The sequence below is a fragment of the Ctenopharyngodon idella genome, chromosome 7 (genome assembly GCF_019924925.1).
Source record: "Ctenopharyngodon idella isolate HZGC_01 chromosome 7, HZGC01, whole genome shotgun sequence".
NCBI classification, from domain to species: domain Eukaryota; kingdom Metazoa; phylum Chordata; class Actinopteri; order Cypriniformes; family Xenocyprididae; genus Ctenopharyngodon; species Ctenopharyngodon idella.
Genome location: NC_067226.1, coordinates 10,000,092 through 10,027,617, shown reverse-complemented (window position 1 = coordinate 10,027,617; position 27,526 = coordinate 10,000,092). Strand labels below are relative to the sequence as shown.

The 27,526-nt window shown below is 37.0% G+C and overlaps 1 protein-coding gene across 2 annotated transcripts; it reads left to right on the top strand.

Annotated features, from left to right (window-relative positions):
* Window positions 1-287: 287 nt before the first annotated feature.
* mmp2 (matrix metallopeptidase 2) lies at window positions 288-27,232 on the top strand. Of its 2 annotated transcripts, XM_051898974.1 has the most exons (15): window positions 302-469; window positions 547-585; window positions 675-1,362; window positions 1,831-2,057; window positions 4,401-4,549; window positions 5,236-5,364; window positions 5,453-5,626; window positions 5,808-5,981; window positions 7,621-7,794; window positions 8,023-8,178; window positions 8,355-8,481; window positions 14,414-14,550; window positions 21,668-21,827; window positions 24,264-24,373; window positions 26,214-27,232. In XM_051898974.1, the coding sequence occupies exons 3-15, from the start codon at window positions 1,210-1,212 to the stop codon at window positions 26,315-26,317; spliced, it is 1,974 nt and encodes a 657-aa protein (XP_051754934.1). In that variant the 5' UTR covers window positions 302-469; window positions 547-585; window positions 675-1,209; the 3' UTR covers window positions 26,318-27,232. The 2 variants fall into 2 exon arrangements, with proteins under 2 accessions (XP_051754935.1, XP_051754934.1); XM_051898975.1 differs by lacking the exons at window positions 21,668-21,827; window positions 24,264-24,373; window positions 26,214-27,232 and adding an exon at window positions 15,813-15,949 and having other exon boundaries at window positions 288-469.
* Window positions 27,233-27,526: the final 294 nt, after the last annotated feature.

The window sequence follows — 27,526 nt, the reverse complement described above, 5'->3', positions numbered from 1 at the left end:
TAACCCCCTGGAACCGTATGGATTACTTTTTTTATGGATGGATGCATTTCTGTCTTCAGAATGCGAGTTACCATTCACAACCATTATAAACCTTGGAGGACTAAGGATATTTTTAAATATATCTCGGATTATGTTCGTCTGAAAGAAGATTGTCATAGGATGGCTTGAGGGTGAGTAAATCATTGGATAATTTTAATTTTTGGGTGAACTATCCCTTTAAATTTACAAATGGCCGCACCCGCTCAAAAAATAAGGTGGATACTAATTTGTCTTTCTGACGTTGAACCTGTAAGCGCTGAACTTAAGCAGCGTAGCAGAAAGACACGGGAGAGAAGATATTGTTGAATAAAGTCGTTATTTTTTGTTTTGTTTTTGCGCACAAAACGTATTCTCGTCATGAAGGTTGAACCACTGTAGTCACGTTGACTATTTTAACGAGGTTTTCTACTTTTCTGGACCTTGAATTGCGGTAATTACGTTGCTTTCTATGGGAGATAAAAAAAATATATATATATTTAATCAAAAATATCTTTATTTGTTTTCCAGTGATGAACGAAGGTCTTGCGGGTGTGGAACGACATCAGGGTGAGTACGTTAATTAATGACAGAAGTTTCATTTTGGGGTGAACTAACCCTTTAAAGAGTCGTATGCTCTCCAATCGCTTTCGCGGTAGGTCTACTTTGATGTCATACGCCGATCAGTCTGCGCAGCGCCATAAATCGCGTTCGGTATGAACGCCCCTCAACGATTAAGAACTGTAGGTGGCTTTTGAGAATGACCAAGGCTGAATTATTAACCCAGGGTAAAATGTGAACAGTGTATTTCATGGTTAAGGACCCAATTTGAAGTGTTTAAAACCCAATGGACAATCTTAAACTTAAATCTTCAACTTCAAGCCTCTCTGTGAATGTTTCCATGGTGCGCGCGCACACACCCTGCTCGCTCGTTCCCGCTGGCGTCTCCTATTTCACTGCTCTCCCAAATTCTTGGATCTGGAGGCTGCGCAGTCACAGCTCAAGCCCCAGCATCAGAAAAGTGCGTGTGCAAGCAGAAACCTTTTCCACAGACCACGAAAGCAGGATGTGTCGCTAAGGAAAAGAAAGAAAAATTGCAGTTCAGTCGGAGAAACTTGGAGCTTGGAGAACACGTCGTAAAGGCCTGTTCGCCACCTTATTTTCAACAAAAGGACATCAAGGAACCGGACCAAAATGACGTGCTTTAAGATTTTCAGCTGTAGGCATTTTGTCCTTAAAGTTTTCCTTGTGCAGTTTCTTGCTTCCCTGCAAACTTTTGCTGCGCCCTCACCCATCATAAAGTTCCCAGGCGATGATACTTCTCACACAGACAAAGAAGTGGCCCTGGTGAGTGTACTTTTATTTAACTGCAAGAATTAAATCAATTAGAATTTCGTTAGCAGTGACTGCCTAAGTTTATTGTTTGTTATGGATGGGCCTATAAAAATTATTTTCCTTAACAAAAGAAACATTTAAGAGATGTTTAAATAACATTGGAAATATTATTTGAAGTATTTGTGCAGTATTTAAATGTTAGCCTTTGTTCACTGTTGGAATACATGAAAAATTTAAAGCACAATAACATATGATGGATGTGGAATGTGGTAAACAGTCCAGTTAAGATCTCTCTCTCTCTCTCTCTCTCTCTCTCTCTCTCTCTCTCTCTCTCTCTCTCTCTCTATCTCTCTCTCTCTATCTCTCTCTCTATCTCTCTCTCTCTCTCTCTCTCTCTCTCTCTCTCTCTCTCTCTTTATCTCTCTCTCTCTCTCTTTATCTCTCTCTCTTTCATTGTATCCTTCTTCATCTTTTTCACAGCACTACTTAAATAAGTTCTATGGCTGCCCAAAAGACAGGTGTAATCTGATGGTGTTAAAGGACACACTGAAGAAAATGCAGAAGTTTTTTGCTTTACCAGAGACAGGGGAGATTGATCAGAAGACAGTAGAGATCATGAAGAAACCACGTTGTGGAGTTCCTGATGTGGCCAATTACAATTTCTTTCACAGAAAGCCCAAGTGGGGACAGAAAAACATTACATACAGGTGTGTTTACTTCAGACAGTGCAGAGCGAATGCTCCCCACTGTTTGTCAGTCACTCAACCCTTTTAAACATATTTCACAATTCTTTCAAGACCAGTTATTTAATGTTAAAAACACGATCTTTTATTAGCTTGAGAGTCAGCATGAGAGTGCTTACTAAACAAAAAAAAGATATGTTGATTTAAGTGAAGATTAAAAATGGAATCCGTTTTTTTTTTTTTTTGTACAGTAGAGCGCATTTTTTGGGAGTCAGTAAGCCAGTCAAAAATACAGAAAGAAAAATCAGCATATCTTTCAAAAATGTTTATTTAATGTGCAGGGACCTTTGTGGCTATGTTGGAGGTGGAACAACATATCTAAATTTATTTGATTATAAAGTTGTGCTGACTAACAAAAGTTTGGCCTTTGAACACTTGCTATCAGTAAAGGAATTGGCCAGTAATCAAACATAATACAAGTGGTCAGCAGTCCATTGTAACGAAAAGAAGGACTGAGTCGGGATCCTGAGGATATTTACTGGGCTACATGACCTGACAGTGTTTCTGTTTAATGAGTCATGACCACAACTATGTGGTTTTACCAGTATAAAAGTTTGCAGGGCCGATGCAGATTTATGGAAGAAATGGCTCAGCCTTAGATCTTCTGCCAATGTCAGCTTTTCTAATTTAACAGATATTTAGATTTAGTATTTTGTCATCATCTTAGAGAAATTTATTTAGGGGCTAGGCTTAATATAAACAATAATTAATATTAAGCAACACAATGTCAATAATAATTGTAATAAAAACTGTATCACAGTCATTAAATCTTTGCTGAATGGTGTGCTGTTCTATATATTATGTAAAGTGTTACAACTTACAACCTACTTGTGAAACTGTAACAGACTATGTCACGTTTTGTTTTTTTTGTTTTTTCAGTTTCAAAACTCAGGATGTTCCCTTCAGTATGTCAATGTTCAACATATTGTGCTGTATTAAGGTCACATCTATCTTTCATATCTCATGTTTTCCAGAGTTTGTTTTCAGCATCCACTGGAATTTTTTTGGAAAAACATATTTTCAGTGTTTCATCAGCTGAACAGACTGTACTATCTCTCACAGCTTCCTTTTCATTCATATAAAATGAAATAAGGCCTACTCTGACTTAGGTCCATAGCCGCACTATTTTTCCATTTGCTGTAGTGTCCTTGTAGATTGCGCTGTGGTTTGGCTCTAGAAAATAGAATAACTTTTACTGAATATGTCTGAGAAAATCGCTACAAGCACAGTTAGCATTTGCTAGTTGCTTTGATAAGTGTGCACCTCCAATTGTTTCATAAAGTTCTTTCATTTAAATATACAACATAGGCTGCCAAACTATGGCAAGAGTTCTGTTGATCATTCGTCCTTGTGGATTTTTTTTTTTTTTTTTTTTTTTTTTTTTTTTGTGATGAAGGCTGAGTGGAAGGTTCCTTGTCATTGTACAATGTAAATGGCTTTCTGTTGTCAGTTAGTACTATCACCAGCGTATTTCAGGGTGGTCAGCATAACAGTGTTTCACCCCATGCTGTTCTGGGACTATTGGAGAGCTTTGAAGCCTCTTTTACTGATTTTTAGTAGCTAGCCTTTTTAGGGTGTTTGTTTTTTTGTTTTTGTTTTTTTTTGCACTTGCCAGATTTGTTTGATGTTGCTCCATTTTTCTGTAGGGACCATTTCAAGCTGCCTTGTAATGCCAGAACGGGTTTGGATTTGACAGTCCTGGTTTTGGTTTGAAGCGGAGCTCCCTCCTTAAGAGAAAGAAACCAGACCATGCTGCAAACCAGCAGGTTATCAGTGTAACCAGCTGTCCTCTGATCGCTGTGTGTGAGTGATCTGTAATAGCTTGATGATTATTGGATTGAGCTGGCTCTAATGGTTGGACCCTCTGCATCCTCATGTCTCTTTGTGATGAAGAAAGAGGTGGTGGCAGACCATTTTTGACTATTTAATAATGGGGGAAAAAATAAGCATAGGAAGCATTTCTCTCTATGCATCCAAAGGCTTACCACATATCATACTTACCTGAGTTTGACAATGTCATTGTGGGACATGACATGACTTCTGAGAGTTTTTGTCTGGTCTTCTAATCCTAACCTGATGCATTCTTGAGCCACTCTAAAGACAAAAGGCAAATGCACAACCTCCCGACCAACTATAAAAATAATAATATGATAATTAGTTCTGTAAAAATTAATATCTTAAAATATTAAAATTTTACATAAATGAGCAATGATAAATACATATAGATTAATAAATGTATCTGTATTTCCAGAGAATATGGAATAGTCAATTGGGAAGTATAGTTAAACACATTTTCTTCTTCCACAGGATCTTAGGGCACACCCCGGATCTGGATGAAGAAACAATTGATGACGCTTTCTATCGTGCATTTAAAGTCTGGAGTGATGTCACACCTCTGAACTTCACCAGGATCATGGATGGAGAAGCTGACATCATGATTAACTTTGGCCGAAATGGTATTCAAAAAGTTTCTAAATTAATGTGTAAATTTTTGTAGTTTATTTTTTTCTTAATCACAGGATTGAAAGCTCTTAATTTTTGTTAAAATACTAAGTCTTATACTAACCACAGTCACTCTGGAAAATCTTTAGTATAAAGATTCTTAGACTGGAGATTGATTTACTTTGTGGTCTTTGGAAATGCTGTCATGACAAATGTTTTCTGAGCAGGCTGTAAATGACAAATTGCGGACAAAATCTCAAGAAAATTAAACTGAACTTTAGACCTCTATTAAAACTGTGCAATTATCAACCCAAAATACTAAGCCTGGTGCATTGGATTTAAACAGATATTTAAGTTAAAGGGTTAGTTTACCCAAAAATGGAAATTCTATCATTTATTCACCCTCATGTTGTTCGAAACCCGTAATCTTCGTTCGAATTCCATTCATCTTCAAAACACAAATAAAGATATTTTAATGAAATCTGAGAGATTTCTGTCCCTCCATTGACAGTCTACAGAATTACCACTTTGATGCTTCAAAAAGTTCATAAAGCGATTGTAAAACTAATCCAAATGAAATGAGCAGTTTAGTCCAAATTGTCTGAAGATACACAATCGCTTTATATGATTAACAGATTTAATTGGGAGGATTTTTTGGGAGGGGTGAGCTAACCCTTTAAATGTGTTGTATTTTCTGTAGAACATGGTGACGGTTACCCATTTGATGGGAAGGATGGTCTGCTGGCTCATGCCTTTGCCCCTGGACCTGGTATTGGAGGAGATTCTCACTTTGATGATGATGAGCTGTGGACATTAGGAGAAGGGCAAGGTATCTCAACTGAAAAAAAAGTACTGAATTTGTTCATCAAATGTCATAAGTATAATGAGCTCTTTTCTCTCTCTCCCTCTTGATGTAGTGGTAAAGGTGAAGTACGGTAATGCTGAAGGGGAGTTTTGTAAGTTTCCATTCTTGTTCATGGGTAAAGAGTACACCAGCTGCACCACTCAGGGTCGAGATGATGGGTTCCTTTGGTGCTCTACCACATACAACTTTGATGAAGATGGAAAGTATGGCTTCTGTCCTCATGAGCGTGAGTACCTTTTGTGCTGAGTTTTACAGTACAGTAGAATTTGAGACTGTTCCCATCCAAAGTGATGCAAAGTTCAGGCAGTTACTTCTCAGATATAATTTGGGGAAGAAATGGCACATGTCATGACTGTAATACTGTATGTCATAATCACGGACTCATTGTGTTCCTTCCTGTGTTGCAGTCTTGTTCACATTGGGTGGAAATGCAGATGGAGCGCCTTGTAAGTTCCCCTTCACTTTCCAGGGAGATAAATATGATAGTTGCACCACCTCAGGAAGGGATGATGGGTACCGTTGGTGTGCCACCACTGAAGATTATGACCGTGACAAGACTTATGGATTCTGTCCTGAGACAGGTCAGTCTATAAGTCTCCAATCCAGAGAATTATTTTATTTATTTATTTATTTATTTTCACTTCTTTGAAAAACAAAAATAAATCTAACTTACACTACCGTTTAAAGGTTTTGGGGTCTGTAAAAAAAAAAAAAAAAAAATGAACTTTTATTCAGCAAGGATGCTGTTACAAAAATACATTTCAAATGCAGTTCTTTTGAAATGTATATTCATCAAAGAATCCTGAAATTCTGAATATCATTGTTTCCAGAAAAAAGTTAAGCATAACAATTGTTTTCAACATAAATAATATTAATAAATGTTTCTTGAAAATGAAATCAGCATATTAAAATAATTTCTGATGGATCATGTGACACTGAAGACTGGAGTAAAGGCTGCTGAAAATTCAGCTTTTCAATCACAGGAATAAATTACATTAAAATAAAATGGATACAGGAATAAATTACATTAAAATAAAATGGATACTTTAAATTGTATTAATATTTCACAGTATTACTGGTTTTATTGTATGGAAGATCAAATAAAAGCAGACTTGGTTCAAAAACGTTTAAAAAAAATCTTACTGAACGGTAGTGTATTTTATGTCAGTAAAGTAGGCGACACTGTATATATGTGAAGATTTATAGTTGGCTGTCATATGTTCTAGTCAGGTTGTTTGTTTCTGTTGAAAAAAAATTGTATTGTACAATGAAATTTCATAATGAATACACTTCCTAATAGCTTGACAAAAAATAGAGCCTTATTAACTTTGCAATAAACAAGCCAAAGGGGACAGTGGCAAGGAAAAACCCTGATGTAAAACAGCAGATGTTTAGATGTTGCTCAAGATGTTGCTCAAGTCTTTGCAGTGGCTTCAAATCAGTGATGTATCTGTTTATGTATTTGGTTTTTAAGGTCAGTCAGAATTTAAAGCAGTGCTCCATTCACTCTTCAGTTTCCAGCAAACTAAAAGTTTCTCTTTTTATCACGGTGTACTGGCATAAGCAAGCCAGAAGCATAGAAATTCTCATCTGGTTGTAATTCCCTGGGAATGCAGCCCTCTCTTCCTATTTGTGAATGTGTGTGTGTGTGTGTGTGTGTGCTGAATAAAAGAGTCAGAAAAACAGTCCAGTGTGATGCAAGCCATCACTTTAAATTGGAGCTTTGGACCACAGTCCCATACTTTAGCTGAACTTTAACAAAACACAGCTCTGTTTATGCCATGAAACTGGTGTGACCTTCATTTTGAGCCTGTTGAGTCAGTGTGATTCAGACTGTTGAGTCTGTGTAATTGAGAAGTGCTCCTCCCTGATTATTCTCTCATCTCCAGTCCTTTAGTTTTTCTTTAGGTTCAAAAGCTATGATCTAATATATGGGTTTACCACTAATTGCAGCTTGTATTATAGCTTGGCATCATATTTGAAAAACAGATACACACTTAATGGCAACAGATCCATATCTTTACTTATTTTGCCTCTCTTGTTATTTCAGTTGTTGTTAGGCACTGTTGTTATTTCATTTAGTTAGTTAGTTCTAATCAAGAGCTGACACAAATCTCTGGCCCTTTTTAAATGTTTAGAATGCATCTAGAATGTTTAGAATCAACTGTTAATAATTTTTTTTTTAAACCCTCCATTTTGTATTTATTTTAAATGATGCAGCAATGTCAACGGTCGGAGGAAATTCAGATGGTGCACCCTGTGTCTTCCCCTTTAAATTTCTGGGCAACACATATGACTCCTGCACCATATCGGGACGCAGTGATGGAAAGATGTGGTGTGCCGTCACCAAAAGCTTTGATGACGACCGCAAGTGGGGTTTCTGTCCTGACCAAGGTGGCATAGAGATATTTTTGATCTTTGTGTGTCATTTTTTTTGTATAATGTGTTGCTCGCCAAAAATATTCTGTTCTTGTGATGGCACAAAGAAATCTTTATTTTTTGCTTTCTCACCCAGTCACTTCCTGCCTCTGTCTCTTTCTTTTCTCTGGCTTACTAAGTCATGTTGTGATGCTATACTTTTATGTAACTGGTCAGATTAATAAATCTGCTTTTTTTCCTCAGGCTACAGTCTATTCCTGGTGGCGGCCCATGAGTTTGGTCATGCCCTGGGTTTGGAGCACTCTGAGGACCCTGGAGCTCTTATGGCTCCTATCTACACATTCACCAAAACTTTAAGGTTGTCTGATGATGACATTAAAGGCATCCAGGAGCTGTATGGTAAGTGTCAAAGATGAAATTCAGATGATTAGCTTCAACTAATCATTTGTTTAATGCATTTTAGTAGTTGCATAATGTTCATAATATTTTTTTGTTCTGATGGTGTAAAAGTTATTATCATATTTAAAAGATTATCTTAGTCTTCTTTATTCATCTTATCACTTCTCTCTGTATAGGTGTGGCAACAGACAAACCATTGCCCCCTGATGTCCCACCGGTCACACCAATGGATGTATGTAATGAAAACATTATATTTGATGCTGTAGCCCAGATCAGAGGAGAGATCTTCTTCTTTAAGGACAGGTAATTCATTAAGGACACCCAATTCAAAAGAAACTCTTGAATGAAATTTTCACATTAACCTTATTCCGAAGGTGAATAGAAAACCAACAGGGAAAGCACCTTTTGGAATATATAGGCAGGATCACAATACTGCTTGCTTTTGCCTTTTTGTCCACAAAACATCTATGCTATAATCTGAACAGTCAAAGAGAACACCATGATTCACAGCAGAAAATACCAGGCACACAACTGTGGGTAGCAGTTATTTCTTTTGAGCATTTCATTTGGCAGGCAATGCCCAATTCATCTGTTTTCAGTGGTTTCAAAATCTTTGTACTTGCATGCACAGGAAATGGCCCCATGGCCATCTGGGGAAAACTTCATGACCCAGTTTATCTGCCTATTAAAAAACTTCAGCATATCTTTTTAAAATCATTATGGATAGGAGTAATTGCTTTATAGTGGTTGAAATAACAGAATGACGATTTAAGCAGGAGAAGAATCATGCTGATACTTTAGCCACATTGTTATTTCAGAATTCAAATAAAAATAAGCGTGGTGGTGGCGAGACTGGGTACAGAAGGGAAAGTCCAAAAATCTGATACCACATCCTAAAATCAAAATAACTCAGCACAAACATTACCATATCAGGGGCAGTTTTATTCCTTTGAGCACAGTGTTATTGTCTAAATGAATTTTACTTGGAAAATTTAGTGGGAGCCTAAAATTGCTGACTGCTTTAATGTATTACATGATCATGACAGTTTCCATATTGCTGACTACAGACTTTTTTAAAAGCATTTTTTTTATAGGAGACTTAAAATTTGAAAACACATAATATTTATATTCTAAATTTAACCCTTAACCAGTATTGTTACAAATTGTTTGCCTAAAAAGTCTCAACTAGTCAAGAAACTCTGCCTTCTCTCTTACAGTACTATTCAGATACCTCTACTACAGTATTTAAGTTGCTTGGGCTAACCCTCTAATTGTGTGGGTACCTAAGAAACTAAAAAAATAAATAAATCCATAAACATGTATTACATGCATTTAAATATCATTTACTGTTTGATTTGCTTTAAAGCTAATTTATAAATTTTCAATTCATGCTCTACACTTACTACTCAGATAATCAGAGGTAAGCTTCATAAATTTTAACATTTTGGAAGAGTGTCCAAAGCAAATATAAGAAAAATATAAAGAGTGCTGTCATAGATTTTCACCAGCATGCTCATGGATCAGTAGCTCTGGAACGAAAAATAACCACCCACTATCCTACACACACCTCCAGTTTTAAAGCTGACTGCTATGCAGTCACAGAGATCACAGGACCACACACAAAGAGTGTATGCAGAGTATGAGTGTACGTCTGTATAGCACTCATTCAGCTTTTATAAGAAAGATCCTGAAAAAATAATCCAAAGGATACAGATCATGTTCATTCCATAAATCTAAATAAAGTGGTTTCATTTGATTATTTAAATGCATTATAGAACCCTTTGTTTCTTCTATGCATAAAACAACATATGAAATATACAATAATACTATATATAGTACTGTTCAAAAGTCTTAGGCCACCGCCAGCTTTGTTGTTTTTGCAATGTTTTAATGACCATCCATATTTATTTTTCAGTCTCTTTATTACGATACCAACAGAAAATAAAGGAAATGTGTACACAAAATGTAAAAACTGGACAAAATGGCTTCTTTAGGCAGAAATCAGTATTTAGTGTGACTTCCTGGACTTCTTCCAGTTTCTCAAAGGAGAAACTCTGAGAAAATTCTCATCATATTTTGAAAGTTTTCTTGGCCTTCCAGTCCTTTTCCATTCCATTTAGGTTTTAGAGAGCTGGTTCCTGCAATTGCTCAAGTGTAAGGGGAGGTCACTAAATACTTGCCACTTTAGCCTATACAAGGTTTGTTTTTGTTTTGTTTTTTTTCCTCCTGTTTTGGAGTGCTGCATTCAAATGTATGTATTTTCTAGCTATATTTCTCTCTAAGGCAGTAATTGGAGATGAGGGGAAATGTTATTCTCAATTTTTTCCTCATTTCACAATGTTTATATTTATTCATTTTACCAAATGCTTTTACCAAAAGTATTTTTATTTATTTATTTGGTAACACTTTACAATAAGGTTCATTAGTTAACATTAATTAACTACATTGGTTAACATGAACTAATAATGAACTGCACTTCTACAGCATTTATTAATCTTTGTTAATGTTAATTTCAAAATTTACTAATACATTATTAAAATCTTGTTAACATTAGTTAATGCACTGTGAACTAACATGAACAAACAATGAACAACTGTATTTTCATTAACGTTAACGAAGATTAGTAAATACAGTAACAAATGTATTGCTCATGGTTAGTTCATGTTAGTTAAAACATTAACTAATGTTTAACTAATGAACCTTATTGTAAAGTGTTACCATTTATTTTAAATAAATATCTAAATGTTAGAAAGTACTGTAATATAAATTACTTCAATTTCAAGTCTTCTGGATTTATGACAAAAAAAAATGCTAAATGCTACAAAAAAATTCCAATTCACAGTAAAATACACAATCCAATTATTGATATAATATTGTATTGTGGGATTTCTGGCAGTTCCTGCCTATGGGAGTTCGACCGAAAAATCAGTCTTCTCCAAGTGTCTGAACCTCTCCATATTTTCGCTGATGAATACTATTTGTCTGTGCAGGCTAGGAGTCAAACAGTTCAGCAGTGGAAATGTCATTATCATAAGAGTTATGATCAAATTACAGTGTAATTCTGTGAATCTGAGGATCCCTGGAGCTGAAAGTCTCACTTTACTTTGTGGAGAGGATGACTTGAGATCTCAGATATTCACCCAGCTGGATAAATGTGACAGCTGTTTAAGCCATTCCACAGAGAAAAAGGGAGGAAAAGAAAGAAGAGAGTAAGGCCAGAGAGCGCACCCCCAAAAGGTTTACCAATGTTTTGTTTATTCAGCTGCGCCAGAAAATCTTTATTTTATCTAATCTTTGGCTCAGATTTATAAGCCACATCTGAGGCATTTGGTAAAATGAATTCTTCGTCTGTCTTGTATCGTTTCGTTCATAGGACAGCTGCAAAAAGATCTGAACTGAGAACTCAACTAGTGTTTTAACTACAAGAGTGTTCTGTTATAACACGTTTAATAGCATAGACAGAGAAGGGAGGGATCTTCAGAAGTGTTTGCACAGCTGAAGAAGTGAAGATTTGGTGCAAAATGTGTGATTACGGTTTAACTTTAACCTAATGCTGTGATCTTAATGGTGCACTATGTAACTTTTTTTTTTTTTTTTTTTTTTTTTTTTTTTTAAATTAACAAAATTTACACAAGTCAATATACCATCAATCCTTTTTCCAAAACATGTTTTTGTCTTACACTGTGTCTACACCGGACGCGACGCATCAAAAGATAATAGAACCCGTTCTAATCAGTGATATTGTCTACACTGGATGCGGCGCGATGCGACACAACAAATTCCCGGCAGTAAACGGATTCCCCGTTCTATTACTGACGTAGTCCAAGTGCTTTGCAACGGTCGGTTTGTCGCGCTCAGTGTAGACAGCTTTTAGCTGTTGTGCCATAATGCGAAAAAAGTCGCGTCTGGTGTAGACACGGTGTTACCCTGATTCACTATTGTAAGCCCATTAAGTGTTTTAATTTTAGACCAAACTGGATACTTTTCACATGAAATTGCGTACTTGCATCACCTGTCTGTGCGTGTCTCATCTGGCTACTTTGGGAGTGCAGCTCTGGCTCTTGCTACTTTGGGAGTGGTATAGGTTAGATGTCACAATGAGCGAGAAATGTTGACAGGGAACTGCTAAATCTCGAACCCCCGGGGAATCACCTGACTTAAAAAACGCCAAACAGAGGAGAGTCCGCTGACAAAAAGAGAATGTGACAGAGCTCATAATAAAATGAGAATCAACAGTGGCTTGGCTTTTCAGAGATAGCGAGAACTGAGGGATTTAAAATGTTGTAAAAGCGTTTTTATTACTTATCAGGTGAGTAAGTTATTTTATTGATCAGATAAATTGCCGTATGTAGCTCTCTAACAGAGTTCATTGTAAAGCATTATCTATTGTGAAGGGTCATTTCATTATGGTTGTTGTAGCGCTGTGCTGGAATTTATTTTGAAGGAAGTACTGTGTCTATTAATGGGTTTAGCTCATAGACCTGTAAAAAAAGATGGACGCTGCTTCCTTCCATTGTAATGAACTGAATGTAAAACATACGACGATGGGCGTTGACATGTTATGCAAAAACGTCAGTTTGGAGCCTGGGCATGCGCAGAAGGAATCATCAGTGGAGCCTGGAGGCGGAGTCACGGTTTTAAACTTCCGCCCAGACGTCTGCGTCATCTGCGTCATCATTGATGTATTTTAAATAGGCTATATAAATTATACACAATTTAAAATTCTACCTATAAAGTAATAGGCTATTCTGTTTCTAGAGCAATAATATTTTTGAAACGGCAAATTCAGTAGATAAACTCAATAAAATATGCCACTAGAAACAACTCTAAAATGTCATAAACGGTCCTGCCATTTTAAATAAAGTTGAACTAACGTTATAGGAGATCAATTGCTGTAGACAGTGCTCTATAATTAATTAGAGTAGGCTATCATTAGTTTTGTCCTGCTAATTATTATTTTATACCGATAAAAATAATTAGTAAGTGCCAGATAACGATCATCTGCTTTTTCCCATCATGGCTAACGCTAGGCGTGTTATCTTAGCTAATAATATTTATTAATTAGCTTATAAAGCCCACATTTAACGTTACCGAAAAAAGTTCAGTGATCCGTCAGATCCTGTAGGTCGGTTAGTACAGTTTACTGCTGAACAACTCATTTTGTCAGTGTGAAATAACACAGAAATCGAAAATTAATAGTTAGTTATATATCTTCAATCTTCCCTCGAAGCTCCGACAGTCCTTAGAGTAGCTGTCAGTCACAACTGTCAATCATGACGACACGCCCGTTTCTATAGCAACAAATTACTAGCTAAAATCAAACTTATCACAAAAACGAACAATTGAATATATATCAGCGTGATAACAACTACCTTAAATGACCAAAACCATCTTTGGAAAATGTTATTTGAAGTGTAGTTTATTTTTTTTATTTTGACTCAAGTGCCTTTCCTTTACATGGAGAGGGCGGGGTTTATGACCTGTACTGCATCCAGCCACCAGGGGGTGATCAAAGAGCCCGCAGCTTCACTTTTCAGGACGTATGGGGCACACCCGGTTTAGCTAAAGTAAAGTCTTCAGCTAGTCAGCTTGAGATTCTTTACATCTAAACACTTGAGCCTAGTAGTGAAAAGTAGTGAAATTTTATGAGCAGTAAGGATAGCTATTTTCATCCGCACAACCAAAACAAAGTTCTTCAACAAAATGCATTCAGTTTTGTTTTTTAACTGCTAGAGGGACAAAAGTTACATAGTGTACCTTTAAGTTTAACATACGATCAAATAACTGCTGACAGAGGTTGTTTGCTTCTCACAGAAGCTTTTACTTCATTCCAGTGAGTTGTAGTCACTTGAAAGTCCTGAGTTCTCTGTCTTCTCCTCTGAGGCTGAAATGTTTTGGCCTTTTGAAAAATAGGTCAGTGGAAAGAGTTCTGGGGTGGTTGGTATTGTTTTTGTGGTTTATTCTGGGGCAGCAGGCAAGTTTGGACATGTCCAACTGCCTCTTAACTCAATCTTCAACCATAATAAGAAACATCTGCTCAGTGAATCACCTCATTGTAGCTAGAATGCGGTACAGGCTCTTCTTTCCTTCTTACAGTACTTATCTCTTTCTCATCTCTTCTCCCTTCTCTCTCTCTCTCATTTGCTCTTTCTCTTTTTTTACGTGCACAAATATAGTGTTGCCATTTTTCTTTTTCTGTCTCTTGTTTGTCTAACTCTAAACTCTTTTGTTACAGATTCCTTTTCAGGTCTGCTGATGTCAGAAGGAAGCCGACAGGCCCCATGCTGGTGGCTACATTCTGGAGTGAACTTCCGGAGAAGATTGATGCAGCTTACGAGAATCCTCTTGAAGAGAAGACTGTCTTCTTTGCAGGTAAAGCAGAACATGCCCATTTGTTTTCTAAGGGCAGAACAAAATAAGCAGGTGACACTTAACTTTTAGCCATCTACATTAAGTCCTGCACTCAAGACCATATTCATCTGTTTTAGTCATGTGACTTTACGGCTCATCTGCTATATTTATCACTACCAGCGGGGCAAGGTAATGGTGGTAAATACAAAAACACATGAGCAGAGATACCAAAAATATGTTACGAAAAATACGAAACGTACATATGAAAAATATGTAAAATAATAAAGTAGTGTTGATAAGCTGCTTTGTATTAGTGGTTACTGGGGAAACCGCTTTATCGCTGCTGTTCCATAAACAGCACCTACTTTCAGAGAATGAATTTATATATTTATTCAGCTTTTCTGCCATTTTTGTTTAGACCAATGTGAAAATCGGACTGAATTTTTATGCTCTGTTTTAGATTGTAACCAAAAATAAGCTAATGTGCATTCTAAAAATCTAAACAATTCTGCTAATAACAAATCTAGAATTATTCCTAGAGCAGATAAAATACCTATCATTTGTCATTCTGACTCAAACTAGAAATGTATTTTATTTTTTTTCCTCTATCAAATCAATTGCATACAACATACCTCTCTGAGTGCCAAAAATCCACTGAAATGGTCAAGTTGAGGCACATTAACTTGCTCTCAAAAGTGTATTTATAAGAATCTATATTTGAATCAGTTTCAGGGATATTTGGAAGGAATTTTGTTCATGTTAACAGCTTCTGAAGCTACCAAGAGTTCAAATACGCAGTATCGTAACTACATTTCCACATTCATCTGTACTACGTTACCACATTGACATCCCAATATCTCTGGGATTGAACCATATAGGGCCTTAAAATTAAGATTCCAAAAGAAGTTTCATGGGAACAAGAATTTAAAATTATACTAAGATGTCTTTAACGCTTCTTGAGTTACAGACGTAAACTTCAGAAAAATATTTTTTGGCATGCAGAGAGGTATGTTGTATGCAATTATTTTGATAGAGGGAAACAATATACATTTCTAATTTCAGTATTATTTGTTCTTCAGACATTTCTCTTTAAACACAATAAGTATGAGCTGTTTGAAAAGTTACCCACATTTGGTTTTTGACCATTTAAAATAGTCGCATTGGGATCCCTATATCTATGTGATTTGAACCATGCAGGATTTAAAAAATGAAGATTCCAAAAGAAAAGTTTATTAAGAATTGGAATCTAGAAGGATATTAATATATCTTTAATATGTTTACAGTTACAGGCATGCAAACTTTGGAAAAAGAATATTTAAGGCACTCAGACAGGTATGTTTTATGCAGTTGTGTTGATAGAAAAAAACAAGATACATTTCTAGTTTCAACATTATTTGTTGTTTAGATATTCCTCTTTAAAAAGAAAAAAATATCAGCTGTATGCAAAGTGACCCACATTTGGTTTTCGACCACTACAAATTGTACAATTGACCAGTTTACTCTTGGAGCTGCATTAAGATCTCCATATCTCTGGGAATGAGTCATATTGGGCCTTTAAAATGAAGATACCAAAAGAGAAGTCTGTTAAGAACCAGAATCTAAAAGGATATTAAGATATATTTAATACTTCTTAAGGTACAGGCATGCAAACTTGGGGCACAAAACACAAGAAGTGTCACCGTTGGCATATAATGCATCAAAGATTGCTAAAGTAAACAGATTTAACTAATAGACCAACCAATCTTTGTGTAAAACTAAAATAATAATGTTGTCATCTTTCTAAAGTCATTTTTACCCCCGTTGACACAGAATGACCCCAAAGATAGACAAAAGACTATGGAAACATGAGGACTATATATACTCAAGGAATAATGACTAAAAACATACACCTGAGAATGATCAGGACAATGAACCAATGACAAAACAGAACTTATAATCTCCTGACAAAACAATAGGCTTGTTCGACTTCATGCAGCGCTGCACAGACCGATCGGCGGCTGACTTGAAGCAGTGCATGCCGGTAAGAAATTTTGTCCGACTTAAGACAGCACCAACGGCATGTGACTGTGATGTATGGCTTCAAAGTACCGCGAGAGCGATTCGAGAGCAGCCGGCTGAGTCAGCCAGCGCAGTTTCTCAAGAGCAGCTGCACAAGCTCTGATGATGACACAGCTGTTCTACGATTGGCCGGATTCACCACATGACAATGATCACGTGTGTTTCGTGCTTATTCTCACACGTTCAGTTCCACTAATGCTAACAAATCTGTATTTTTATGACAGTTAAAGATGTTTTCATGTAGTCGCGATGTTGTATTGTGTCAGGTTTATCAAAATAAAACTGATAAAAAAAAAAAAAAAACGTAGACCCCACTACATTGGTATTTAAGTTGCAACCTGGTCTCATAGGAAAGACGAACCTGTGGGAACGTTTTCGCGAGTCGCCAAAATATGTACCAATGCGTACATATCACTGCAGTTTCCAACAGAAACGAACGCTAGAGGCAGTAAAACGGATAATTTTCATACACAGTTGCAATTACAGGGTCAGATTATGGATTAATAAACTCGTTTTCACGTCTCCTTGCACAATATTATGTTATGACTTCAAACCGCTTTTTTACCACAGTGCATGATTTATAAATGAATATATTTTGGACTTTGCATCGCTTAACCAGCTCCATATGTTTCGCTTTTCTAACATAACAAGTTTGCTCGGTAGCTCAGCTGGCACAGCGTTGTACTTAAGACGAGGAAGCCCTGGGTACGAATCCCTGTGAAAGGCGAGTCATAGTAAGAGAGCTCAAAGAGAGATCTAAACAAGCTAAAACGGCATGATTACGGATGCTTTTTGTCACATTTGCTTTTGTTAACACTATTGGGTAGGTTTAGGTGTAGTGTTGGTGGTACGTTATTTTTAAAACGCAATGGAGTGAAAATGTCAAATCAGAACTGCGGTGATTCGTATAAAATCTAACGTCATAAAAACGTACCATATTCACGTTTATCTGTTCCGGCAAAAAAAAAAAATGAACACGCTTTTAGCGTCACTCAGTGGACATTTCACATCGAAACTGCAGCGATATGTACGTATTGGTACGTATTTTGCGACTCGTGAAAACGTTCCTACAGGTACGTTTTTCTAATGAGACTGGGTTGCAAAATACTATATGCTTATGTTGAACTTTATTCTTGTAAAAACAGACGCTGTAAGCAGTACATAAAGTATTGAATGACAATGTCTCTGAAACATCTGTGTATTAGTCAGATATTGCATTTATTTCACTTCAGCTGTGATAAAGTATGCAAACGCTGCGCGAACATCACTATGGGAAGCAGAAAGTGTCCGATTTCATGTCTCCTCCCTGCCTGCACGCGGCTACTCTCGCCGATCGGTTGCATCCAGCCGCAGCCGATGTTGAACACTTAACAACCACTGAAAACAAGATCACATTATGGGCAAGGGAATCACATGACATGACAGGAAACATGAATATGACAAATTAAAAATGAAAAGACATGGAAACATGAATGTGAAACCAAACTAAAAACAGACTACACCCTAACAGAACACCCATCCAAAACAAAAAACACAAAAAAAGTCCAGGAGGGTGGTGGAGCAGAGGAGGTCCAGGGGAGGGATGGAGAGCCAGACCTGTGAAGAGGAAGAGGGCCTGGATCGTGGCCTGGATCATACATTGGTAGTGGAACTGGACCATGGAACATATGGGGGCTTGGATCTTGACCTGGACCATGGAGCAGTGGCAGGCCTAGACTGTGGAGCAGAAGCCGAGACAGAATGTGGAGTAGAAGCCAAGACCATGAAGGATCAGGTGGACGTGGTGGAGCCAATGGAGATGGAGAGCACCAAGGCAGAGCCGGCAGAGGAGAGGACCTCCTCAGCATAGCAGAAGACCACCAGAGATTAGGAGGCCAAGGCGGAGCAGAGACATGGACAGACCTCCTGGCTGTGATAGAGCAGACATAAACAGCTTCCATGGCCATGACAAAGCAGGTATGGTCAGCCTCTGTGGCCATGACAAGGCACACAGAGAGTTTGTGGAATGGCCTCTGTGGCCGTGACATGGAGCAGAGAGAGTTTGTAGATGGCTCAGAGGGAGCTGTGACAGAAGGCGCAGCTTGGTTTGGAGGCCATGAGAAGACGAGATTCTGGCATGGCGGCCATGATGTGATGAGACTCTGGTATGGCAGGTGCTGTAAAAAAGAAGGGTCTCTCATCCGCAATTCTCACAGTAAATGAGGAACCGTTCAGTAACAAGGCATAGTATGTATTGAGCAAGGGAAAATGAATTTTTCCCTCTGGCATCTTAAAACGAATGGGATCATTCAAACCCACTCAATAAATGAGTGCCATATCATTAAGATTACACGAAAACGGATAAGTCCGAGGACGTGAACAGCTCCGAATATAACGTCACGTGTTGTCATCTCAAGATTACGGTAATTATGCGGTGGTGTGGATGCAGCATTAGACCATCTCTGACATGGTGCTGCATTATGTCGAACTCACCTAATGACTAACAAGATACACCTGAGAATGATTAAGACATGAATGTGAAACCAAACCAAAATCAGACATGACAATAGTGCTGCTAATTTTATTTGTTGGTTTTCAAAATAAAACTTGGTGAAATGATTTCAATATGTGTGTATCAGTATTTTTTTTTTAACATTTCCGGCACATTCAGAAACTGCAACGCACAATACAGAAAACTACCTGCCTTCTAAGTAAAAGAGCCAATCGCAGATTGGTAAAGTCATTGCGTCACTGCAGCTGCCATTAGAAGCTCTGGTTCCCATAGAAACCTGAGACTCGTGCTTAGGACTGCACATGAGCACTGACTGGTCTAGCCTAAAAAATAAGCTTTTTTAACACTATTTGAGCATAAAAAAAACAACATTTATGGGACAGTTCATGTCAGATTTTGTTACTGATTTGAAATATGTTATTTAATTGTGAGTTTGGCAAGCAGTTTTTGAGATTTCAGGATTCCCCCATTCAAATAGATAGGACTTGGTCTTGGATGCCCGAAATAGCTGCCTGGAGGCATTGCAAATATGGCCGACGAGTGAACAGACTTTCCTTGAAAGGGACTTTGGTTCAAGTCACTTTCGTCAGAGTAAGATGGCGGTTTACCTTCTCTTAATTAATTACACAAATACAGCACTTCTATTTCTAAAAAATAAAGAACAAACAATGTGCATCAGGTGCGTTTTGCTTTTTATGTTGTTAATGAATTTATGAAGCCACTGTAAACTTTGTTACATATTGTTATATTATAATGCTATCATTTTGTGTAGGCAATTCACTTACTTCATTGTAAATAGAAAAGCCTGACAATGTACTTGCTAAATACCTATAAGTATAGTTGTATTCCGCATTGTTTCTCACTGACACGCCTCCAACTCCTACAGATCGGGGCTTATAGAAAATCCCGAGCTTCCCACTTGTATTTACGACATTGTGGTGGCGTTCATGTGCGTTCAGCTTGTAAATACGATCTTTCTGACATGACTTGAACGCACCATTAGTCTGCTATCAATGGCTCAAGCCTCCGTTACTAGTTCATGGAATGACGTTTTGGAATTAGCAACAGAGGCTTGGGAAGAAATTAGTCCCACAGGACAAAACCTGACAAATGAGAAATTTGTCAGGTTATATTATGTCAAAATACGTTTTATTATGTCCTGAAAGCACATACTCTCTTTCTCCCGCTCTCTCACTCAAACGCACACACGCATACAGTACGGACACACACTCACACAGAAACATGTTGTCCGTGCTGCTTTTACGAATTAATCAGTAAAATAGTTTAGCAACTTAAAAGCTACATGACATTTCTCACCAGCGAGGTAATAACTGTGCGGTTCTTGAGGTAGATAAACTTAAAGTTTCGCTATTAGTAGAGACACTGCTGCTGAACACTGTTGACAGACGCACAGACTCAGGTAGGCTAATTCAGGAAGGCTTATTCTCTCTCTATCTCTCTCTCATAACTGCGTTAATAATTGTATTAGTCTGCTATCAATGGCTCAGGCCTCCTTTACTAGTTCTGAAATGATGTTTTGGAATTGGCAATGGAGGCTTGGGATGAGATGCATAAAAAAATTAGTCCCACACACAAGAGTATTTTAAGGACAAAAACCTGACAAAACATCTGAACGGTGTCTTGAGGTGTGGTAACATTGTATAAGCAGAATAATTGACTCTGGGGCATTGAATTATTAGAAAATAATGCACCCCCGAGGTGTAATGGTCACTCCGCGCATTACCACCTCAGGTGTGCATTATTTTCTAATAATTCAACAGACTGGAGTCAATTATTCCTTACTTATACAACTTTGAAAGATCTTCATATTAACTTGAATGTTATCACTTAATACTATTAAGATTATAATATTGCAAGTTGATGAGGCTACAATGACTATAAATTAGCTTATAAAAAGCTAAAAAGAAAAAGGACCAAAAAGGACCACCTGTCTGGTCGGTTAGCCATGCCTTTCATTATCATATTATAAAAACAAAACATTTTATTGGTTTAAACCAAAAACCATGTTTTCCAATGGGTGCAGGGTCTGAAGGGTTTAACACATTTATTCAGCAAGGATGATTAGAAGATTGATTGAGAATGATTTCTGAAGGATCATGTGACATTGAAGACTGGAGTAATGATGCTGCAAATTCTGATTTGACATCAAAGGAATAAATAACATTTTAAAATATAAAACAGGGTTGTATTTTATTTTACAGTACATGCAATAGTACTTGGCAATATAAGGTAACTACATGGGTTATAGGTTTAGGGTTAGGTTCAGGGTTAGTAACTAGTTATTACCCAGTTATTGTAATTACACTAATAAATTCATAGTATGTACATGGGGAATAGGACTATAAAATAAAATGTTACCGAAAACAATTATTTCAAATTGTAATAATATCTCACAATATTACAGCTTTTAGAGTACACTATAGTATGTTACCGTTGGAAAGTTTGGGGGTATGTAAGGCTGTTGTTGCTGTTGTTGATGTTTTTTGGTGAAAAAATATTGTACGTGTGCATTTTTCTTTGTGTGTCCAAACAAAATTTGTATTACAAGTATTTTAATTGTTTCTCTAGATGATGAGATGTGGGTATATTCTGCCAGTACTCTGGAGAGAGACTATCCCAAGAAGATCTCCAGCATGGGTCTTCCTTCAGATTTGCAAAGAATTGATGCTGCCTACTCGTTCCACAAGACCAAGAAGACTTACTTATTTGCTGGCAACAGGTTCTGGAGGTAATCCTTTTTTTAAATATCTCTTAACATATGTGGGCTATATAAACGCAGGTGCGCATGCGCGGTAAAAATAAACGAGGCGCACCAGAAAACATGGAGGGAAGCGCTTTTGAGTACCAACATTTTTGAGGACCGGTTCACAGGGACACGTTTACTTACTGAAGTACGATTTTTCTCTATGTCTGGTAAGATAGCAATCATGATGATAAGTGTGTTCTTTAATTATTAGGTGTGCAATGGATCGCAGTTAATCCGTGATATGTACGGATAAGGTCCAACGGTTCGGCACGCATGTGATTCGCGGATTAACTACTAAATTTAACCATCATGGAGTTAAAGTTTATCTTTTGGACGTGTTTTGTCTCACCAATTAACACATTCAAACGATTTTAAAAGCAGAAGAAGAAGCGAAAATCAGGACTCGCGAGCTGTTATCTGTGCGCACAGCCTCACACCCCCGAAACGCAGAGAGAGAGAGAGAGAGAGAGAGAGAACACCGGATTAATTCCTCTCGGCAAGTATTCTCTCTGTTATGTCATAAGTGAACAGCTGAGAAAGAAACCGGATGTGTGTCAGTTATTCGGTAGGTGCTTTCCTTCTTAAAGTGACAGCAGCCTAATATTCTTGCTGTTGTCTGTGTCATTAAAGGTGCAATATGTAATATTTATATATTTTGTTCACTTGAGTACTTACAATATCCCAAATGTTTCCAACTATTTGTAAATCGTGAGGAAAATTGCAATTTTTAAGCAAGGCTCCGGGACGTGTGAGGAGTCGCCTGTCAATTGTGTCATACCCGCGTTACCCTTGGTTTCCAGTTTTATTTTGTAGAAACCATGGAAACACCAAAGACGCTTTAATATATTACACTTTTTAATAGACAAGGCAACAACTGTTTTAATATATTTATAGACAGAAAACTAATTGTTGTTATATAGCTCAACACGTTTAGTCTAATTGTTTAAATCTAATTTTCTTGATTTTTTTTTTTTAAGCATAATAAAAGTTCCACTGCTCGTGAGGCGTGTGTTGCGCAATCGCTCCAGCGGCCTCGTTCAGCTCCCACAACACTCGGTCCTGCTCTGATTTATACTACAATAACGTTAATAATCGCATCCACGAACATGATTTCTTCCCGAGTCCTATCCCTATTCTTTTGCACCGTCCGTTGAGGTGAAGACCACATGTCCCAAGATTCCGCACTCAAACTTGCCTTCATCAAGCTATGCCTTTGTTTTGTATAGGCCTCTAGCGACCTCTAGCGGACAAAATTTTTAAATATTGCACCTTTAATGTTAGTAAAATAAAAAAATCATTATCATCATCTACCATGTTCGAGAGAAAAGAAAATAGTGAGGAGAGCAGTGTGAGTACCAAGCAACATCTCCAGGTGCTCCCTTGAGAACCAGACCAAAAAAGTTATGTGCACCCCTGTATATAAAGCATGTGTTCACTAAGATTAATGAACAAAATACACTTGTTCTTTGAGAGACTATAGTAGAAGCAGGCAGCTGTGAATTATTAATTTATTTTCCTAAGTTCCACAAATGTTAAAATTGTTGAAAAAAAAAAAAAAAGCAGACTCTGGAATAATATTCCTAATGTTTTAGTGAATATTCCTCCTATCAAAGTTCTTGTGAAGCCTTTGTTTCTCTACTAATGTATAGCCAAATGATACTGGATATAATAAGGTTAAGGTTATATATAAATCACACTGTTATATACTTGAGATTTACTGGAATTTACACGTGCTTTTAAAACTACAGACATACTGAAGGAGTGTCAGAGAATTTTGAAGTTAAAGAAATGTAGAAATGTGTTAGTGTAGATTGTGACTGTGCGGAAGTCCGCGAGCCTTCCAGCCATCCATCCATGCCCATATCGGGTGTGAAACAATTAAACAATTAGGTGTAAATTTATAAAAGGGAAGTAAAACTTGGAGAGAGGATGTGAAGTGGTCAAGGGAGGAAGTAGAATCGACTTATCTGTTGAACCAGCTCCAGCGCTTCCGTGACGCGGCTCGCAGCATCTGCCGTGGATAACGAGAGTGAGACCAAAGCAGCGCTTTACTCCTGATACTGGCTACAGAGCAAGACCGTGCCATTTCCCTGCAGAAGAGTGCTGAAAACTCGTTCCAGCTCTTCCGTCTCTTTCTTTCTCTGAGTTTAAAATTGTGATTTGTTGTGAGAAATGCTGATTTTGTCCCCTGATTACTTGATTTTTGCAAATATATTCTATTGATCTGCATCCAGTGTTATGTTATGATTTAAAGTGGTGTGTTTTCCTTAATTTTATGTAACTGGTGGTATATTTTGTACCTTTTTGTGATAGGATTCAACCTATCTGGCGCCTGAATTTAACATACTTAAACTAAAAGATTATTTTGGACGGGCTGCCACTGTTACAAGATGCTCACTTTTTTCCATGACTTCTCAGATACAATGAAGCCAAGAAAAAGATGGATCCAGGCTTCCCTAAACCTATTGCGGATTCTTGGAGTGCTGTTCCTGATGACATAGATGCCGCCCTCAGCCTTACTAGTGATGGTAAGACACTAAAAGTTGCTTGGTTTCAGATCCAGCTTTGTCTGTGGTATTCCTCTGCAAAGAAGTAAAACGTAACCTCTAACCTGAATTAACCTATGTTCTGTTAGCCCTCACATATACATCTGATTTGTTTTAATAACCATTTGCTGTGTAGTCAGTGTGTGTGTGTGTGTGTGTGTGTGTGTGTGTGTGTGTGTGTTGGTCTGGTAAAGAAGTGGAGTCTAGTAGAGAATTCTTGGCAGTTAACTCCAACCCAATTACTGCTGGCATTAGGCCTTCAACAACAACAACAAAAAAAATCCAGCTATATGGTTTCCCCCCCCCCCCCCCCCCCCCCCCCCACTCAAGATGAGGAGTTTTTTCCAGTAACTGCCTCTGTCTGAAAAGCTCATAAAAACTCTAAATGAAAGAAAAGCTTAAAAGAGAGAGGGGTATAGGATTTATAATGGTTTTAGGCAAGGTACTCTGGTTTCATTTAGATTTACTGGAATTTACTTAACGTGCATGCTTTTTCAACCACCCAACTCTTTCCTCTGCTGTCACTAACACACATTTACACTCATACAGGTATACACACACACACACACACACACATATACATACTTCTTAGAGCAGGACTGTGTGGTGTCTGAAAGGTTCCTCTGTGTGTGTGTTTGTAATTAGGCTGTTTGGAGTTGAGCAAGCAAAAACACTCCAAGACCCCATACTACAAAATTTTACAGAAAAATTATCACTTGCATAGAGCCATTGGTTAACCAATCTGTACTAAATAGACACAATTTAATTTACCTCAGTTATGATGTCTCATGTTGTTTTTAATTTACACTAATTATTCTTCACTATTATTACAAAAGTGACAGTAAAGTTGTTTGTCGTAACAAAAAAAAATATTTCAAATAAATGATTTTGACCTTTCTATTCATCAATCAAAGCGTTCACCACGCTCTCCCAGTGCTGGGACCTATACATCAAATTAAGAATACAAAAAAGGTCTGCACTCCGAAGCACTTTAATCATAATACACAGGCTCTTTGCCTTCATCAGTGTAACAATTTCACTCTCTCTCTATAATAATATAGAAAATGCACTACAAATCCTCAGGTGATCATGATCATAATTAAAGCAATCAGATAATCAGTCCACAGACTCCAGTTTTAGTCCATCTGAAACAACAAATCACAGTTAAAGACAATACTAGGAATAATCACACACAGAAAAATCACACACAGTTAAAGACAATACTAGGAATAATCAATGTTTGATTATTCCTAGTGTTGTTTCAGATGGACTAAAACTGGAGTCTGTGAACTGATTATCTGATTGCTTTAATTATGATCATGATCACCTGAGGATTTGTAGTGCATTTTCTATATTATTATTGAGAGTGAGTGAAATTGTTACACTGATGAAGGCAAAGAGCCGAAACATTTGTCATCTTATCTCCTGTGTATTATGATTAAAGTGCTTCAGAGTGCAGACCTTTCTATTCATCAACAAATCCTGAACAAAAACTGTATCACGGCTTCCACAAAAATATTAAGAAGCAGCAAATCAGCGTATTACAATGATTTCTAAAGGATCATGTGACACTGAAGACTAGAGAACATGTTGCCGAAAATGTAGCTTTGCCATCACAGGAATGTTTAAAATTACAATAAAATAGAAAACAGTTATTTTAAATTGTAATATTTCACAATATTACTGTTTTTGTGTATTTTTGATCAAATAAATGTAAATACATTTGTTTGTTTGTTTGTTGTAGTGAAATGAGTACATTTGTATTTAACTTTAACTTTTAATTTACTTTCATTTGGTATTTACACTTATTAAATGTTTTCAGGTCACAGCTACTTCTTCAAAGACTCCCACTATCTCAAAATGGACGACAGCACTCTGAAAATTGTCAAAGTTGGGGAGGTCAAAAAGGACTGGCTACGTTGCTGAACATCAGCAGAACACTCAGCCCCTGGCACTCTGTGATGACCTTCATCACTAGATACACAAGGCCAGTGGTAATGTGCCAAATGACAGCACTCAAATTTACCATTCTGCCCCTCTTGGTTAGTCAGAGCCTCTTAGATTATAACCCATCCTTAGCTAACCAGAGAGGCCTGGTAGGTTCACTGCCAGGACCATTTCTGCATGCCAGACATAGGCAAACAAGACCATAATTTTTGCTGTTTTGTCATAACGTGTGATATTTCTTGTTTTTAATTATGAAAGGGTTTAGTGTCGCTCCTACCCCTTAATATAACCTACATGTATATCATCAGTTTTAAAAGGACTTCTGACATTTCCCATTTACATGTAAATGTGGTAATGGTGTCAGTGAGATGTATCTCCTTTTTTTTAAAAAAAAATTGCACAGAATAAATCCATCCAGGCAGTATGTAAAAAGCACAATTGTAATATTTTGCTAGTACTGATATGCAAAGATTAAGGACTTAATTCTTGTTTTATTTTGTAGTAAATACTATCCAATAAAAATTACTGCATTTAATAAGAGGACACATTTTATACATGATAATTGTGTACAAACACAGAGACCAAACAACTGTCAAAGCATATTATTTTTAGTCTTGTTTCTTTCGTCTCGTGGTACAGAGAGATTCATGGCACGGGTTGCCTGAAGACTGTATAGGGTTTGTTGCATGATGGACTCATGTCAAGCAAGTATCATGAGAATACTGATTAATAATCATTTGTACTCTCTCTTTTTCTTTTTTTTTCTTTTTTTCTCGTAGTTTTTGAATTGACATATACAATCTGTTTATATTTGTAATGTTTTATTTTTATTATTTTCAATATGCTTTGTGCACTTTGTCACTGTCTCAAAATAAATATTAATTATTCTTTAAATGGATTTCTATCATTCAATTATTCGATTTAACATTAGTTTTTAAGAAAGCATTGTACTACATCCTAGTGATGATGCTTTTGATGATTACTCAGATGTCACATATCTAGACAAACAGCGACATCTAGCAGTTCATTGTATAATAAGCGAAGTTCTCTATCTCTGTACCGGTATATGTGCCATGTATTTTACTCTTTATAGTCTTGGGTAAAACATGGTAATGTAATTGTACTTCTTTAGTACTTTAAATGATATTTTGTTAGTTTTTTATGCTCTTTTGGTTGGAAAATGTCTTT

Bases quoted from the DNA above. Each gene is read 5' to 3' on its own strand.
- mmp2 (XM_051898974.1), top strand. From the start codon at position 1,210: ATGACGTGCTTTAAGATTTTCAGCTGTAGGCATTTTGTCCTTAAAGTT. The intron at 1,363-1,830 runs GTGAGTGTACTT...TCTTTTTCACAG, and splicing joins CAGACAAAGAAGTGGCCCTG to CACTACTTAAATAAGTTCTA. The intron at 5,627-5,807 runs GTGAGTACCTTT...CCTGTGTTGCAG, and splicing joins TGGCTTCTGTCCTCATGAGC to TCTTGTTCACATTGGGTGGA.